This window comes from Halichoeres trimaculatus, unplaced genomic scaffold, assembly GCF_033239565.1.
Source record: "Halichoeres trimaculatus isolate MK-OKI-2021-1 unplaced genomic scaffold, fHalTri1.1 fHalTri1_scaffold_2, whole genome shotgun sequence".
Lineage (NCBI taxonomy): Eukaryota > Metazoa > Chordata > Actinopteri > Labriformes > Labridae > Halichoeres > Halichoeres trimaculatus.
Genome location: NW_027437180.1, coordinates 33,793,764 through 33,811,530, shown reverse-complemented (window position 1 = coordinate 33,811,530; position 17,767 = coordinate 33,793,764). Strand labels below are relative to the sequence as shown.

The window sequence follows — 17,767 nt, the reverse complement described above, 5'->3', positions numbered from 1 at the left end:
ATCACAAAAATAACTAAAAACATTTCCTAATAAATAAAAGAAATGAAGAGAAAATGTTTGTGGCATTCATCTTGTATAAAATTCAAGGAATACAGTGTTTCAGAATCACGTAAATCTGTTTCACATTGTGACACAGACACGTTCATCCAAGTTAAGTGTTTTTGAGTAAATCACCCGATGCCTTTTAAAGTGAATTTCATCCACTTCAAGCATCCAGTGATAATGTCCTGGTAAGATTTTCATTGGTTCTTAAACTCCAGCAGGTCCAGCAGTTTTTGTCATTTTCCCCTCCTCATGTTGGCTTCATCTGTATCAATAACAAACAGAGTTTGAGGCTGACTATTCACACACAGGTTCATTTCAGTGACAGGTGTTTTCATGGTGTCTTACAGGCATAGTCCTCTGCGGTCATGGGCTGAGCGATGACTTTTGTGAAAGCCTCCAGCCATTCCCTCCTCTCCTGCTCCTGCTCGCACATAAACACAAACTGTCTGCCTGGAGTCTGCAGAGTGATGCCACAGTGCCAGCAGCCTCCCCTCGAGCTCCTGCAGCTGCTCTCTGACACCGAGTAACTGTGGCTCTCTGTGCCGATGAAGACAGCACCCAGCTCTGTGGCATCCTGACAGAAACAACACAGAGATGCTATAAAAGGAGGAAGAAGTACGATGCATTGATTGACGATCATGTGAACTTTTACCAGAGGAGTTTTGAAATAAAGAAGCTTTCTGTTCATCGAGCACAGTGTAAACCACCTCTTCTTGAAAGGCTCCCGTTGCTGAAACAAAAAAAAACATTACATTAGTTGAATTATTCAGAATTGCAAAAGTTTTTGGATAATTTGTTTCTTATTTTTTCCATAACGGACAAACCGTTGGGCCGGTTTTCTCCATGTATCCCTCCTTCAGACAGTATCTTGTTAACTTTGGTATTAACTGTGCAAAGAAACACAAAAAGCCCCATTAAATAAATCACTTTCACAGACTCTCTTTGAATGAATCTTTTGAAACTTTTTCTCACATCACAGGTTTGAAGAGTTGGATGTTTTTTCTGGAGGTATGCCAAGCGTGTTGCTCGGATTGCATTGAAGAAGGACACAATTACCTGGAGAGGGTCGAATACGTACAGAGACACATCAGCTGCAGCCTTAAAACTGTTCACACTTCAGCTTTAAAAAAAAAAGGGAATAAAATACTTAGCTCACTTGTCCACTCTCATGATACACAAACAGATTCCTGGTACGTTCCTCCTGCAGGTAAGAGATCTGTAGTCCGTGATGGTGAGCGATTTTTTCTGGCTGGAAAACTGCATTTAGATCCTTCATGGCGATGACAGCTTTGGGAACCTTGGACTTTGATTGAACGACAAAGAAAAGTTCTTTAGCTAAATAAAATTTCCAGACACAATGATGATATTGCAAGAAGAGCTCCTCACATCCTCTTTGATGAAGTACTTGAGGGTGAAGTCTTTTCGAGACAGCTGGAAGATCCTCTTCAGAAACTGCTTGTTGTCTTTGCCTTTCTTCCACAGTGTGGCTTCAAACAGGTCTGGGTTAGACACATCATGTAAATAAAAGACATAAGAAAGTGGGTAAACTGTGATGCATGAACAATATACAGAAAATGATGTTGTAAATTCATATCTCCAGGAGGATTACCTAAATTATAAGCATGCTGATACTTGGGGCTTTCTACAACAAATTCTCTTCTTTCGTACTTGGCTCGGATCCACTGATCTTTAAGAACACTGAGAATCAAAACAAAACACTTATTATCACTTCCCCTTCAGGGGTGAAACACAAGAGGTGAGAAATACCATCAACATGTGAACTAACACTGATGAGTTAGTCTAAAGTTTAAATGTCCACCTCCAGGCATTTGTTCCTCTTTCTCCTTCCATTCACTAAACACACCGTTCGTTAATTCTTCACCTTTTACTTCCACTGCTCTAGCCATGCCAATGAATGGTAAAATTGCTAACGATGACTCACACACAGTCCTTTTCTTGTGGCCGGTAGTAGAAGTCAGGGATACACTTCTCAAAAATGGCTTTTGCTGCTGAATTTCCCCTCTCCTGCATGAACTGAAAGCAGAGGAGTTAAAGTTTACAGGCAGTCATATCCAGCCTTGTGCTCAGTTATCAGCACAGTTTTTACACCTGTAAAATTTTATTGTTTTTTTATTATCAAACCTTTATTTAATCAGGAAAAAGACTCATTGAGATTAAATTTTTTTTCAAGAGTGTCCCGGCCAAGACGGCAGCAGTACAATACAGTACGTTATACACAACACAACGTGGAAATGTGACAAATACCTCCAGGAATTTAAAAAATCTTACACCAGACAAGACATTTGCAGACAGATGAATCTGCCTCCAAATCATTAAGGATCTTTTTTTTATACCAAGAACTAACTTTTTTACTAAAAATGTGGTATGAACTAGTTGATGTAAAAATCAATACAAAGTTCACAGCTTTACCTCGACTACAGAATCTTCCCAAAAATCCAGACGGAGGGATTTCACTCTGCTGATTGCTGGCAAATTTCGGTGCAACCCCGAACAATTCAGGCACAGGAAAACACCAAGAGTATAGGAGGCCCAGCTGGGCTCTGTGGGAATAAAACAAAAGATATAACAGGTTTTCCACAAGACATAACAGCTTTTAGTAGCTCTCTGAGAAACAAATACAGATAATGATACAAAAAAAGATGGCAAGAGCTGCTTTTGGACAATAATGTGTCTAAAAAACATTTGGACTGAGCATTTTGATCAGTCTCTCACCCACACATTGTTAACTGTCTCTCTTTGTGAGTGTGTTAGGCATCTGAGAGTCACAAGAGGAACAGTGGGATCACACCAGAGCAAACACAGTAGCTACAACTTCCCTTTTTCAAACTTTATTAACATCATTTTGATATAACAATAATAATAATACAATACACAACTTCAGAAATCAGCCTGTTGCTAAACAGGATGATCATGAAACCTGATGTGCAACTCACTCCCTGTCTTAAAATTTCATAAATGATTTCAGTTTTTTGTGTAAATCACATTATTTTGACAAAACAAGTCTAAAAATGTTGGATAACAGGATTATCAGATGAAAATGAATCAGAGATGGTTATGAATCTTTGGCAGTTTACTCACCAGGAGCTCCACAGTCAGCGCACACGTCATTACCCGGCTGTCGTACCAAATCAAGCAGGATTTTGTTATTTCTTTCCAGACTCGCCATCAGCGAGTGTATTCAACTCCTGCTACTAAGTATTAAATCCATATTGTTTCAGCACACTGACTCCAACAAAGCTTTTCTGCTCTGTTACATGAGGAAGAAAAAAAAAACAAGTTCTTCTCAGCAGCCAGTAGCCCAGCATTTCCTCTCACCAGCACAGCATCATGAAGTTTATTGTTCTGCATACAAATGAAGAGGTCCAGAAATAACAGAGAAAGGAAGTGAAACAGACGCCAGTATGAAACAGGCTGATTGACTTACAGAATAAAGCTGATGGACTTCTTTATAGTGCATAAAAACGCAGAGTGAGGCAAGTTTGGTTTTGGTGTAATCAGTGTCAGGGTAAAGAAAAGAAGAAACGTCCTCTGGGAATGATTTAACAAAACTTTTTATATAATTTCACTTTCTATATTGTTTGAGTTGATTTGGGTGGAACCAGTGTTCTGATTGGTCCTGCCCTTCAGAGTACTCTGCTGATTTTTTTTCTCCTGACACTGTTTTGTGTTTGGCTTTCTGTGAGTTCTAACATTACCCAGAAAATAAGAACCAAAAGGTAACATAATTAATATTTCTTTGTACTTCAAAGTAATTAAAAAAATAAAACAAGAGGTCATATAAAGAGGTGGCATTGGTTTAGTGACCCAGCAGGTCGGACTGTTGGCCATGCTCATTCAGTCAATGAGCTGTTTTGGTTCATCATAAACAAAAAGTCTGGTTGACAACTAAATAAACATCATGCTTAACATTGTTGCTTTAATTTATTATAGCATAAATCTTCCTTTTTTCAAAGATGTAATAGCAGCTTGAGGGTGTATCATATCATATTCAGTGCAAAACAGACAGGACATTTCATTTATCAGCACTGTGAGGAGTAGTTTACCACAATTAGAAAAGAAAAAAAAAACAACCTTTACAGCCCCGTTGATCTACATTCAAAAAAGGGGACTTCCGTCTTTAAATTTAACAACTAATTATAACTTTGTTGAAACTTTATATGATTCTGTATATATGTTTATTTATGTTAATAGTTGTTGTTCTTAAATATGTACCGTAAAACAATTAAAAAATTAAACAAGAGGTCATATAAAGTGGTGACATTGGTTTAAACAAGTTACCCTGCAGGTTTGACCATTGGCATTGCTCATTCAGTCAAACCTGCTATTTTGGTTCATCATATTACTGGGTTTTTAATTCTTTTGAATAAACAAAAAGTCTGGTTGACAACTAAATAAACATCATGCTAAAAATTGTTGCTTTCATTTATTATAGAATAAATCTTCCTTTTTTCAAAGATGTAATAGCAGCTTAAGAGTGTATCATATCATATTCAGTGCAAAACAGACAAGACATTTCATTTATCAGCACTGAGGAGTAGTTTAGCACAACTAAAAAAAACAAAAAAACCGTTACAGCCCAGTTGATCTATAGTTAAAGATGGGGATTTCCGTCTTTGAATTTAATAACCAGGCTAATTATAAGTTTTTTATATCTTTAAATGGTTCTGTTTATATGTTTATTTATGCTAACGGTTGTTGTTCTTAAATACGACGAAGTTAAATAGGATTCAGAAGTGTTTTAAAGCAGTGGAAGAGGCACCCCGGAACTAATTGAGTAGTGCTAGCAGTGCTGTAGTTTCACGCCGGACGTACAAAACCGTCGGACAGCAGCGGAAGGGCAAAGTTGTTGAAGCTAAATAATGATAAATTTATAGATTATATGGTTGTATGTGTATTTTTATTGACGAAAATGTGGGTCGCTAGACGATTTCTGTCGTCGGTCGCTCCGAGAAGTACGTTTTTTCATGAAAATAGTTTATATATGACTTTATTTTTGCTTTAAGATTTCACTCGTACACTTGCAGAGTCAGGATATTATTACTGAGCTGGTTTAAATTGTCAACTCCTTAACCGTTTAGGGTTAAATGACTAAATCTTAAATAAATAATATTTAATAGCATTTTTATTTTTTGATGTTTAAGAGTGAATAAGCTTAACATTCATAGTGGAGTTCATATTTACTTGTTAGAATGATTTCTTTCCCATGTTGAAGACTTCTAGGGATTTTTTGTTTGTTTGTTTTTACCCCTAAAAGACACATTAAACGCTCTCTATCCGTCCTGTGTTTGGTCCCCGCAGGTCACTATGCGGGACGGTCCGGTCTGTTCTGTCGCCCTCAGCTCGCCTCGCTCCCTGAACTGGAGATGCGGTATCTCCAGTGCACGTGTTGCTGGCGTAGCAGGGTCCCCGTGGCAGGTTTTGAGACTCTGGAGACCACCTTATCGTCCAGCTCCGACTCCTGCAAAGAGGACACCAGACCCCTGGATGCGTTCTACACCTCTGAGCAACGAGACACCATCCTCCAGCTGCTGAACAACGCCACGCTGACTGAGCTGTCCGACGTGAAGCTGCTGAGAGGCCGAAAGTCCCTGAACATCATGGAGTACAGGACTAAAAACGGACCCTTTAAAACTCTGGAGAGTGTGGTGAATGTACCTCTGCTGAAGCACAAGAGTGCAGTGACTGTGTTCAACTCCATCCTCAGCCCGGTGAAGAAGGAGAAGAAAGTGAGGATTCAGCTGGCCAAGTTTATCAGACCAGAGGTTGACAGGTCCTGGTTGGAGGTGAAGTTCTCAGCATCAGTTTGTTTGAGTCTGTATTGAAACGAGTATTTCCAATTTACAACGGTTGTGGAGAATGAAATTAGACAGGGAATTACTGTGACATAATATAAAACAACATTAAAATAGTGAAGTCCCTCAGCCACAACTGCAGAGAATGGCACTATTGGTCAAACCCCACTTTCTCACACGCTTGTTCCTCACGTCCCATAAGTCTTTGCGACTTGAATTGAAGTTTCAAGGTTTATGAGCATCAGAAGTGTTTGAGAATGACTAAAACTACCGGATCACTTTCACTTAGCTGCTGTGGTCTTTAATGTTATGCCTAGTGTGGCTTTGACAGGGAGGTTAAATATGCCCTGGTTACTGAAAGAGTCATTTTTCTTTTTAATATCCTAAAATATAATAAACAACAACAACAAATACTACAAGGCAGTCACCACTCCTAAAGTAAAACACATTACATTTATAGAGTAAATGTCAGCACCCTAGTTCTATACAGTTATGTTCTCGCTATCAAATATCACTGTTTTAAAACATCTCTTAAACTTACTTTTGAATGACTTTCTCATCTTACGAACACTTATTGATATACATATATTTTTTAAACATCTTTGTCATTATTTTTTAAAGTATTTAGAACATTACCTTTGAACATGTTACTACATATTTGGCCATTTGTTTTATGAAAAACTGCCCGTAGTTAATGCCTTTTACCTGGCAAAACCCCTTCAAACTTTTATCCATCTGAAAGTACAAAAAGTTGAGGAATTTCTCATCTCAGGTAAGATTAAGAAAATATCACTTGAGTTAACATTCCCGACAAATCTCAGTTCCTCAAAGCTTAAGACAGCCTTACCCAGACCCCAACTTTGACTATCGCAGAAAAGGTGTTCTCAATCATCTAATTTCAGATGTTAAAAACTAGAAAAAGTATTTTAAGTTAACTTATGTCACAACAATGTATTTGTTTCTCAGGATGCCAATGCAGTTGTGTCCATAGTGTGTGGGACTAATAAGATTGCCTGGGCTCACGTGGACCGAGGAATGACTGTACTGGACTGGCAGCAGCTTGGTTGTCCTAACTTCCTGAGGGGCACGTACATGGCCCCTGCTTACTTGAATGACGTGAGTATGACTTCAGCAGTGTGTCTCATTGCTAACATGCTTCTAACATTTGAAAATGATCAGCTAAATAGCGTGATGTCTAGCTTTACACATTTATTGTCCCTTCTACCACCAGGTCTCTGCAGTTGTGACACACCTTCCATCAGCAGACTTCTACATCATAGAGAAATCCTCCATCTCAACCCAAAACACTGCTCTCTTCCCCATCATGGCCCACATGAGGACTGTAGAGGCCATGTTGTTTGCTCTGCTGGAGCCCAGGAACATGTCAGCAGACTCCAACATTCCTCCAAGGTGGGATTAAGACACGCTTGTCTTGAAATGTGCTTGGCTTTAGATTCCTGCATCTCAAACTGATATTTCTGGTACATTATATTACACTTTGTGTCATAGTGTTATATCATACCTGATACTGTGGTTTACATCATCTTGGTGGTAACTTACTCAGGGTGTTCATGGGGTCTTAAAAAGTATTAAAAGTTGATAAATCAGTTGTGGGAAAATTAAGGCTCTTAAAAAGTATTAAAAAGTCTTAATTGTAATGTTATGAGATATTAAATTTGATTGGTGTTCAAGCTTTGACTCCAAACATATCCATGAATATTTATTTTCCTCCTTGGGACTGTTATAAAATAACCTGACACGCCAGACAGACAGTTCCATATATCCGCCAAAGAAATAGTCCATCTGGTTCGAAAATGTTTTCAGGGTCTGAACCTTCAAAAATAACCACACCTGGTGATTGGACGATCATTCTGCTCGTCACACTCATCACAGACCAGCGTGAGGATCTAGAAAAAGCTTAAGCATCTTAAAATATTCCTTTCTAGATCATAAGAGTGTCTCAAGCTTCATGAGAAAATTTCTCAGACCTTGAATCTTGGATTCTTGTGATTTAGAGAAAGCTTCCCCTGATCTCAGTTGTTTTGGAACAAATTTTCTTTGATCAAATCACATTTTAACTGGATACAGCGCAATGAAATAAGGGATCTATCAATGCAGTTACATGACAACAAGCAAAGTTGTAGGTTTGTGAGGCATGGGCTATATGTAGCGATAGCAGCCTAACATATCTGTAGGCCAATGTGACAACAAACTCAGTTTGTACAGTAGTTTAGTAGCCGTCAGTATGTAACGCTGGTAGAAAGCACTCAACACAATCTCAAGCACGTCCTAAATTTTGACAATGGCGAAATAAAATTGTGTTTTTTTCTGCAAGTTGGCCTTGAATAACTGCTGTTACTTGTTGCAGGAATGGGAACGTCAATTAACCTGCCTTTAGTTTCATTTATTCTTTCAAGTTTTATTCCTTCTCAGCTTACCTAATTTATGTTAAAATGCAAACTACAACTGTCAAAGATCAGTTGCTGACAACAGCTTAAAGTCGCGATAAGGTCTTGAGACTTTTTGAAAGGTTTTTTAAAAAGTCTTAAAAAGGTATTGAATTTAACCTCAGGATTTCAACATATACCATGTTACTGCTATTCACCATATCATACCATATAAAGCTTAAACCTTTTTCTCCTCCTTCCTCTGCAGAGTTTTAAACATGATGCGTACCGCTGTGGGCCGTCACTTTGGACTCATGGTGGGTGAGTCAAGGACCAGCGGGGCACAGACGGTGAGACAGTTGATGACGGAGTCAGTGACACAGAAGCTTCCCAGGATAAACATCCCCTCCGAGCTGCTGATAAAGTACAGGAACGCTTTCCAGATGGGCAGCAGGAGAGGAGGAGAGGAACTCTGTGACGCTCTGCTTCAGGCTATAGCTTTTTACGAGCTGCTCAGCCAGTCATCTAGTTAGCCTCCTGACATACTCAGATCTGCACTTCAACCAAGCACTACGACAAGCTTTCTGAATGGAACTCTGAGCCCATTTGGAGTTTTACTCAAGAACTGATTTGGTGATGGTGGTTCATGAAATTTCTACTGTTACAAAAAAACTCACAGGTTTGAATTTGGGATGCGGAGTTGGTGTTTTCTTGTTTTATCTGCTGTAAAAAGAAAAATTCACAAGACACAATTGTGGGAAGACTATCTTGTGTTCATGTGAAAATTTTATTGCCCATTAAAGGTTCCTGATAAATGCAAATACACCAAACATGAGCAAAACCGTGCTGGTAAAAAAACAATATTGTGAAATATATGTATAATAAAAATATTTCCAATGATCAACATGATTAATAAAAAATAGTATTTTATTTATTTTACATGTTCAAAAATATATAATTTTTATCTTAGCGGCATAGAAATAATTTGATAGTGTTAATGCAGATGTTAGGTTAAAATAATGCATAATAAGTTAATGCTGTGAAGGGTGAGGTACAAAGACTGTTCTCTAAGAAAAATCTTCAGCCAGGAGTTGGGTGATGGACTTTGAGAGGCTCAGACGGTTTCTGCTGAGGTACTTCTGACACCTAAGAGAGACAAAACATGAGAATTTCTTCTGGAAATATTACTTTCATTATTATTCTCTCCAACAATAATTAAAGACCTCTGACACAAGCTGTTGATAACTTTCAAAAGGAAGCAATGGCTACATTTACATGCAGTCAAGATTCAGGTTTCTGAAATATGTGGAATAACCTGTTTACATGCATGAGCAATCAAAGTAATTCCTTTTTAAATGCTACAACAATAAAAACAGCGACGCACGGACAACATCTCAATTAAAATTTTGGATAGTTTCTCTTCAAGGCATAGCTTTTGATGTACCTGAGTTCATTCGTTTACTCTTAATGATTGTTGAGTATGGCATCGAAGGGTAAGTGCGATCAGATTGTGGCCTTGAAGGAGGCTGAACTGACAACAATGCAAATCATGAAAAAGGTGAATGTTTGTCGTAAGACTGTCTACAATGTCATGAAACGATTCAAGGAGACTGACAATACCAGCAGCAAGCCAATCCCTGGAAGAAAACGTTCAGTCCAGACCAAAAGGGTTGTTGGGATGGTGAGGAAGAGAATCCAAAGGAATCCTCACAGGAGCATGAGGGCAACAGCAAAGGAAGTGAACATCTCAAGAACGTCACTGAGAAGAATCCTCAAACAGGATCTCGGACTGAAAGCACTAAAAATGCAACACAGACAACTGATTTCAGCTGCTTCTAAGGCTTGACAGGGGGAAAATGATGCTGCAGGAGATCCAGAGTGCTGCAGACAAAGTCCTGGTTTGGTCTGTTGAGAAGATCTTCACTGTTCAGGTGGTGGTCGATTCCCAGAATGACAGGGTTGATGCACATAGTGCACAGCACCTACCTGAAGGCTGCAGAACTCATTTTGGTGGTCAGAAGCCAGCTGGAGTCATGGTGTGGGCTGCTGTTGGATCTGATGGCTCAAAGTCTCCTTTGGTCTTCATCAGGAGGGTGTGAAAGTGAACAGCCAGGTAAACCTTCAAATGCTTGAAGAAAAAGTGTTGCCTTGGTGTACCAATGCGTTTGGAAACCAGTTTGTCTTCACACAAGATGGTGCACCAGCTCACACATCCAATGTCACACAGGCCTGGTGCAAGAAGCACTTTCCTGGCTTCTGGGACAAGAACATGTGGCCTCCGTCAAGTCCGGACATCAATCCAATGGACTTTGGGATCTGGTCTATCCTGGAGAGGGAGGTCTCAAGAGTATCTCACAGCAGTGTCACCACTTTGAAGACAGCTCTGAAGAAGTCATGGTCAAAACTTGATGCAGACACAGTGTGGCGCTCATGCCAGGCAGTGCCAGGTCGTCTCCAGGCTATGATAAAGGCAAAGGGTGGCCATATTGAGATGTAAATCTTTTTGGTGACAGAGAATAAAGTATAGAGACTGTGTTCAATGTTTGTTATGTTTGTCTGCAAGCATTTTTGGATAGTGCAGAAAATGGATGGGTAAATCTTTCCGGCCCACCCTGTACAATAGCAGCAACAGCAACAACAGCAGCAGCACTGTGGACTTCCTGTACTCAAAAGACCAAGATTCCTTAAGAACAGAGCATGCGCAGAACAAAAATTAATGCTCCTTTGGATGGGGATATCCTGATAGGTGTACACATGACCAAATGTTCAGATTGGAAAAGGAGTAACCCAGGGGTGATTTTCGGGTTTTTACAAACCGGGATATGAGCATACTTTGGTTTTTAAAAAGGGATATTGGTGTTTACAATGCCGTGCACGACCAAGTCATTGCCAGTATTCCAATATGAAAGAGTGACAGACTGCATGTTAACACAGCCAATGTGTTTTTAAATACATCTTTAATCATGTGCCTGTCACTTGCACAACATCCAACTGGTGTATCTGATCAGACGTGTGATGTCACCTGACTGGCTCCTCTGTGTGTTGCTGTGCTCTCTGATGGCGACAGATGCCGCGGAGTACCGGCATGTAGTCAACACCGACGGCTTTCCTGTTCCCCAGCAGGCTGAAGGGTTTGGTGCACAGGATCTTTTTGCACAGCTTGTTCCTCCTTTGGGAAACACTAGAGGGTGGAAAACACTCGGATCACCTTTTTAGCAGAAAATCATCACTTTGAATGAATCTAATGAAGTGAAGAGAATAGACTCACCTTGGCTCACACAGAGGGTGATGACTAAAGCTCAGACTTTGTCTTTTAAGTGAGACAGGTGGTGACAGTTTCTCAGCTAGCTCCTCCCACTCTGTGCCCTCCAGTTCCTGCCTGCACTTCTGGGCTTGGCTCCACCCTTCAGACACCTTCAAACAACACCTGTGACACCCCAAGCCCTCAACAGCAGCCTGAATGTCTAACAGCTTCTCCTGGCTCCAGCTCCTGCTGCCCTCTTCCTCCTCCCTCATCTCGTCCAACAAGCCGTCCTTTATCTCAGCGCCTGTCCAGGTGAACTCCTCAGGGTTACAAGAACCTGAGACGACGGGAGCAGCAGCAGGATATGTGGCGTCAATGAACGACATGAGGTCGAAGAAGTCAGTCAGGGCATCCAAAGAGGTGGTTATCAGTTTGGCTTTGAGTTTCTCCGGTTGAGCTTTCTTTGGGGATGATGACGCCCTTGGAGGAGTTGTGATGTTGAATATTGGTGTTACATATTTCTTTCTGCTCAGCCTGGAGGTAGAGCGACATGTTTTGCTTTCTGAGGCTGACGTCTTTGGAGTCTCTTTATCCAGCTGCTGAATGTTAGGACGAGCGTAAGAGGGAGGCAGCTCACTCTTCTGCTCCGTGCACTTCTCCAGGAGCTGGACTGAAGTTTGTTTGTCCCCAGTGGGGAGCAGGAGCTCTAGGTTGGTGTACAGAAGAGGCACAGCTCTTCTCCAGCTCTCAGCCAGCAGCTTCAGGATGGTGTCCATGTCATAATCAGACCAGAAACGGCCCTGAAGGATCAAAACCAGAATAAAATGATACAAATGAGATCTAGCTTTGTAGCTCGTGTAGACTCAGTGATGTAAAAACTTGCCTGTAAAAGGTTTTGCAGTTTTCCAAGGGTTACAGGGAGACCTAGCATGAAAGGAGTGCAGCCGGTGTTGTCGTGAGGAAGCTGGAAGTCTCTATAATCCCCTTTTTCATCACTTGAGTCTAAAGAAGTGCTCAAAAAACGATGACTGTAAATAGTTTGACTTTTTAAAAACAACTCACAATGCGCATGAACAGGCTCCTGAGGCCGGCCCACACCTTGTGACACCTGTCCCCCACCACTGCGCCCCCACAGCTGCAGCTGGAGGAGACATCTTCTGACGTCTCCTCTGGAAAGTCTGAGGAGGCTGCGGACGTCATCCAAATGCAGCTGCACATTCTCCGCCAAAGCCACCAGCTGCAGGTAGCTGCACGCGCTCACCTTCAAAAACACAGAACTGGATCGTTTTTGTATTTTTTTCACCTTTTGACCAAACTTGAAATGTAATAAAACCTAACTGACCTCTGATGGAGCTCTGAACATGATTTCCTCCATGCTGCAGTTGAATCTGTCTCTAAATGAAGGATCTGGAAAAGACATTTTTATGACACACTTTCTCCTGAAATCTGCTCCTTTCAAAATCACCGTTTGTGTTTGTGTTTACCGTTTGTGGTCAGAACTACTGGTCTCTTAGTGGTCGTCATGAAAGTCTTAATGGCTGAGAGGAAACCAGCGTCGTCATCAAATATGACATCAACCTTCAAGTCCAGACAAAACAAAGTTCATTTCATTCTCATGCTGTGTCTTTTACATGATGCGTCTTACAGTGTGGGCTTTACCTCCTCAAACAGAATGAGTGACGTGGCAGTTTTCTTGTTCTGTGGCGCTCTTTGATCAGAGTCTGTCGATGCGTGATCAGAATTCTTGCACAGTGGTTTTTCAGACGGCGTCATGCCAGCTGACTGTAAGAGATCTGCTTTGTTCTTCATCTTAAAGTAGTTGGCTAAAGTGACGACGGCTGGATTGGGTTTTATCTTACGAGTAGAGCGGACGATGCTCTGTGCTGCTTTCTTCTTTGAGACAGAGGAAACACTTTTTTGAATCACAGTTGGTCCTGATAAGAAAAAAATAGAGTAAAAGACAGGTGAAGAATCTTAAAGGTCCCGTATTATGCATAAATCACTTTATTAAGTCTTTTAGTGAAATTTGTGGGTCTTTGGCTTTCCTCCCAGCCCACAAAATGTGATATTTAATGACAAAACCTGTCCTTAGTAATCCTGACCTAAAACTAGCTGTTTGGAATTTTCAGGGTTTGCTGATGTCAGCGATTCCCTTTTTTGACCAATCAGGAGTAAGTCTGACCTGATTGGCCCACCAGAGCATCTGGAGAGAGCAACGGGGAGAGGAGTGTGGCTATTTTTGGCTGTAAACAGCCACATAGTTCCATGCACAAGCTTCCTATCTTGGAAGGAGACAAGACTGAGTGGCTAGAGTTCATTTATCAAGGAAATGTGCCAGCTACACTCAGTAAAACTGTGCATGTGTGTGCTAGTCACTTCACGGCCGACTGCTTTTCCAACTTTGGACAGTACAACAGAGAGCTAGCGAATAGACTGGTCCTGAATCCAGGCACATTACCAACCATCTGCCAACAAACCTGGGACCCTGGAAATGTGAGTATTTTAAATGCTGTGTGCTGTGGAGCAGATGCAAGAGCTTTTCCTCAGTGTCCCCCCCTGTCTCTGTGCTAGCTTCAGGATGCTAACTTTAGCTGCGGTTAGCCTGTTGTTTTAGCCTGTAATGCTACGGTAAACGAGCTTCGCTGTTTTCTAAACATTGTGCACTCGGAGCTCATGGTGCCGCTCTCAGTGGCGCAGTATCAGTGGTGGCTCATTTACATATGAAGGTCACGTCCACTAAATCAGAGCGTTCTGAACAGAGGGGCTATGAGAGCCTGGAAACAATGCTGCTGTGCTTGATTTATTGGCTTTTTGGAACAAAACATGTTACTACCATTTAATGAAGACATTAATGATCCATATTAAACTGCAGAAAAGGAGCATAATAAGAGACCTTTTACTAACTCACGCTATGAACTTCTTCATAAAATGGTTTAACTCTCAGGACTTTCAAAGAGGACAGTGCCTTCATCATCGAATTCTCACCAGGTAAAGTGTCAGATTTGGGAGTGGAGCTGTAGTTGCTGAAGTATGTCGGCTTCAGAGGGTCCTTCCCTGTCGTCTCCACTAGGTGGGACTGAGTAGCTTCTTTAAGCTGGGACAAAACACGGTGCCCGCTCCTCTGTGAGGAACAGTTCACCTCAAATACCTTTGAATGAAAAAAAGACAGAAGTGGAAGAGGTGAGTCCTCTTGTTGCACAGTGATGTCAGGATGATGCTTTAAAAAACCATCAACGTTTGCAGTGTAATCCAACTGTAGTGAGGAAAAATCTGTGTGAAAATGCTGAGTTTGTGACAGTGGCAGCTAATATTTTTATATGAAGGAGAGTAAGAAAGGAGAAAATACACCATACACATTCCCACTGATGCAAAAGACACAAAAGGAGCTGAGCTAAAATAAAAAATAACTTCAAATAAATAAAAAAACAAGTAGAGAATAATATAAAGAGACAAAACGTTAACAAAAATGTTACCCCCCAAAAAAACCAGGGCTGAAAAAGTTTGACAATCTGCAGATCAAAAAAAATGAACAGGACATATATGTACAAGCTTGATCTTAAGTATCTGTGTTTATGTACCACGATACATAATCAAAACTAAAAAAACTCCCTTTTGAGAGTGCAGAGCTCGGCCAAGCATATTGTGATTGCCACGCAACACTTTAGTCCTACTTTAATGTTATACTCCCTTTCAGCAGACTGTCTGCTACAATTTGGTGTTAGTTGCAGGTTTGTACAATAATTTGTTTCCTGACAGTGTTGAAGATTATGATGACCCAGTACATATTTCATATTCCAGATCTTAGTATCCAGAATATTGCCAGGATCTGGATCATACTTTTACATCCGTCAGAAATGATGGTGACCTTGTCTTGTATTGTTTTGCAAAGCAATCCTACCATTTATGGTGGAGTTATATACACATATGGTGAAAAAAGCCCTATCTCACAATGATAAAGAATCCTTTAAAAAAAATCAGGATCCAGACAGTGATCCCATTATCCTATTTTGACAATTTCCTAAAAAGGATGTAGATGACCAGACTTTGGTAGCAAAAGCTCAAAGTTGTTGATTCAATCAGATTCAAACCTTGAAGCCGAGCTCTTGAGAACAGGCGTACACTGCAGCCGTCTTGCCCACACCTGGAGGTCCTGTAATCAGCATGGTGTTACACAGTGGCTCCTCCTCTGTCCCAGACTCACCTAGAAAGTCTCCACAGTCCCACGAGTCTGCACAAGAACAGTCGTTAACTCTTACAACCAGACACAGGCTTTTGACTAACACACACTCATGAAAAAAAAAATTAACTTGAAGCAAAAGTGTAGTGATACAAGTCTGGATCATACCGTTACTGTTTTCCTCTCGTCTCTTTTCCTCCATTTTTCTCCTCTCCTCACAGTCAGCCCTGAGCTTCCATTTTTGCAACCAGCTAAAACAACCCAGAAATGAATAAATAAATAAAAGCTCTTTATCATTTAGTAGTTAAAGTGTGATGAATTTTTATCAAGCAAACCTTTGCAGCTCATTCACAGATCTGCAGTTCCCAATGACTTCGCTTGAGTGCTGAGGACTGTATTTGTCTGTCCAGAGAACATCCTCATAAAGAAAGTCTAAAGAAAAGAAGAGAAATTGTTAAATTCTTGCTTTCATGAGGGCAGAAAACATGCAACATGTAGAGAAGTTCACCTGTGCAGGGACTGTCAGGGATTTTGTGTGACTCATTTTCAGCTTCTGTGAGATCAGTAACAACAGAGTTCAGCTTACAGTTCTTCACCGAGGCTCCTGACTTCACACTCAGCTGTCTCAGTCTGTGGCTGCGACTGAGCTTACTGCTCTTAGATGTCTTCTTCACCATAAAGACACCACTTTCCAGAGCATTATGAGCTGGTGTGTGACAGTGATCCACACCAGCAGCACCCTGATCTGACCTGGAACGCTTAGGAACTCTCTCTGGAGTTTCAGTTCCTCGTTTTCTCTTCTCTTTAAATCGACATTGAGGGGGTGTCAGATTGGGGGAGTTTTCTGTTGATAGGAGAAAGAAAAGCACAAGTTCAGTTAATTTGAATTCTGTTTACGTTGAATTAGATGATGATTTTTACATCTCTGAGACTCACCTGTGGATCCTGAGGCCTGCAGCCCTTCACTGGCTTTCTTCTGTAAAGTTTTGAACACTGCTCGGACTGGAAATGCAGGATTAGATGTTTGGATTTCTTCCAGACAGCTGTGCAGGACTGAGGCTGACAGCTTTTCTCTACAGGACGGTTTTCTCTTTGTCAGGTGCTGCTGTTTTTCTATATGTTGCACAACTTTACTCTGAGGAGTCAGCACTGATTTCTGCAGCCTCTCTGCAGACACATCCTGCTTACTGCCTATAATCCTGTTGTTCTGAGGGGTGTGCAAGAAAATTGGTGCTATTTTTATGTCCTTTACGTTAATTTTCTCCCTGTTTTTCCTGGTAGAGCTGCCAACAACAGTGTTTTTTGATGCGTCCTTTGCTGTTTCCTCCTCTTCTGATGTTTCATCATTTGAGCCCTTCGAGTCCGACAGCACTATTATTTCGTCTATCCGCAGCTGGCCTCTCTTTGAAAAAACAGCGTCCCCACATTTCCTACTTTCTCTGAGTTTGTTTCGCATCGTAAAGTTCATCCAGTTTGAAAGCTGTGTTGTTGCATTTTGGCTCTGACGCTTACACATCATGAAGCGACGTCGACTTTTGACGGAAGCGCAAGTATTTCACAGCGACCAGCCTTCTCATTGTGCACTTATCATAAATAAGTAAAAATGTAACATGATAAACCCTTAAATTAAATCAATTAACTCTCTGAGACACATAAACATGACATTTAGCATCAGTAGTATTTGAGTCGCGGCGCGGTGACGTTTAAAAGACGCGCGAGACAGTTTAAGGACGAGTCAAAGATCGTCTATAGCGAACAAGAAACACGGAGGCATTGCTCCGACCACAACAACCAACAGCCTATTTCACTGCAAGAAGAAATTGTATTTTAAAATCTTAATTACAGCGGTTATATCTGTCAAATCTGTTGTCACAGTGAATGTTAGCGCGTTTAATCATTTCAAGATATTTACTGTAGATATCTGAATTTTATATACTTGTATAGCGACTTCTTAAGCATAATGTACGGTGGCCCTGAAGGTCAATGAGAAAAATCATTTCAAATTCGCAAAAACATTTATGAATGCACGAAAACATTTCACAATCTGAGAAAAACATTTCAAAATCTGAAAAAAACATTAATGAATGTGCAAAAACATTTC

The 17,767-nt window shown here is 40.8% G+C and overlaps 3 protein-coding genes across 4 annotated transcripts; 1 reads left to right on the top strand and 2 right to left on the bottom strand.

Annotated features, from left to right (window-relative positions):
- Positions 1 to 65: 65 nt before the first annotated feature.
- LOC141803866 (arf-GAP with dual PH domain-containing protein 1-like) lies at positions 66 to 3,679 on the bottom strand. Its single transcript, XM_074687910.1, has 11 exons — positions 3,145 to 3,679; positions 2,476 to 2,606; positions 1,988 to 2,079; positions 1,655 to 1,743; positions 1,432 to 1,544; positions 1,202 to 1,348; positions 1,018 to 1,101; positions 870 to 932; positions 698 to 775; positions 391 to 619; positions 66 to 307 (listed from the first exon to the last, which is right to left on the bottom strand). Exons 1-11 carry the CDS (start codon positions 3,230 to 3,232, stop codon positions 279 to 281), a joined length of 1,143 nt encoding a protein of 380 aa, XP_074544011.1. The 5' UTR covers positions 3,233 to 3,679; the 3' UTR covers positions 66 to 278.
- Positions 3,680 to 4,879: 1,200 nt separating this feature from the next.
- On the top strand, positions 4,880 to 9,125 carry tefm (transcription elongation factor, mitochondrial). Its single transcript, XM_074693475.1, has 5 exons — positions 4,880 to 5,018; positions 5,365 to 5,849; positions 6,825 to 6,974; positions 7,090 to 7,268; positions 8,514 to 9,125. Exons 1-5 carry the CDS (start codon positions 4,946 to 4,948, stop codon positions 8,776 to 8,778), a joined length of 1,152 nt encoding a protein of 383 aa, XP_074549576.1. The 5' UTR covers positions 4,880 to 4,945; the 3' UTR covers positions 8,779 to 9,125.
- A 176-nt stretch (positions 9,126 to 9,301) lies between these two features.
- atad5b (ATPase family AAA domain containing 5b) lies at positions 9,302 to 17,393 on the bottom strand. Of its 2 annotated transcripts, none has more exons than XM_074693454.1 (14): positions 16,603 to 17,393; positions 16,175 to 16,510; positions 16,002 to 16,098; positions 15,835 to 15,917; positions 15,578 to 15,717; positions 14,475 to 14,637; positions 13,149 to 13,423; positions 12,974 to 13,067; positions 12,832 to 12,896; positions 12,552 to 12,750; positions 12,373 to 12,491; positions 11,514 to 12,289; positions 11,268 to 11,426; positions 9,302 to 9,391 (listed from the first exon to the last, which is right to left on the bottom strand). In XM_074693454.1, the coding sequence occupies exons 1-14, from the start codon at positions 17,183 to 17,185 to the stop codon at positions 9,313 to 9,315; spliced, it is 3,168 nt and encodes a 1,055-aa protein (XP_074549555.1). In that variant the 5' UTR covers positions 17,186 to 17,393; the 3' UTR covers positions 9,302 to 9,312. The 2 variants fall into 2 exon arrangements, with proteins under 2 accessions (XP_074549555.1, XP_074549563.1); XM_074693462.1 differs by having other exon boundaries at positions 12,588 to 12,750.
- Positions 17,394 to 17,767: the final 374 nt, after the last annotated feature.

What these genes read in the sequence shown, in the direction of transcription:
- LOC141803866 (XM_074687910.1), bottom strand. Translation starts at nt 3,232, where the DNA reads ATGGCGAGTCTGGAAAGAAATAACAAAATCCTGCTTGATTTGGTACGA. An exon ending in GGGAAGATTCTGTAGTCGAG is followed by an intron (nt 2,080 to 2,475) that starts GTAAAGCTGTGA and finishes CTCTGCTTTCAG; the next exon opens with TTCATGCAGGAGAGGGGAAA. An exon ending in TTTATTTCAAAACTCCTCTG is followed by an intron (nt 620 to 697) that starts GTAAAAGTTCAC and finishes TGTTTCTGTCAG; the next exon opens with GATGCCACAGAGCTGGGTGC.
- tefm (XM_074693475.1), top strand. Translation starts at nt 4,946, where the DNA reads ATGGTTGTATGTGTATTTTTATTGACGAAAATGTGGGTCGCTAGACGA. An exon ending in TTGACAGGTCCTGGTTGGAG is followed by an intron (nt 5,850 to 6,824) that starts GTGAAGTTCTCA and finishes TTTGTTTCTCAG; the next exon opens with GATGCCAATGCAGTTGTGTC. An exon ending in GACTCCAACATTCCTCCAAG is followed by an intron (nt 7,269 to 8,513) that starts GTGGGATTAAGA and finishes CTTCCTCTGCAG; the next exon opens with AGTTTTAAACATGATGCGTA.
- atad5b (XM_074693454.1), bottom strand. Translation starts at nt 17,185, where the DNA reads ATGATGTGTAAGCGTCAGAGCCAAAATGCAACAACACAGCTTTCAAAC. An exon ending in TCTGTGAATGAGCTGCAAAG is followed by an intron (nt 15,918 to 16,001) that starts GTTTGCTTGATA and finishes GGGTTGTTTTAG; the next exon opens with CTGGTTGCAAAAATGGAAGC. An exon ending in ACGAGAGGAAAACAGTAACG is followed by an intron (nt 15,718 to 15,834) that starts GTATGATCCAGA and finishes GTTCTTGTGCAG; the next exon opens with ACTCGTGGGACTGTGGAGAC.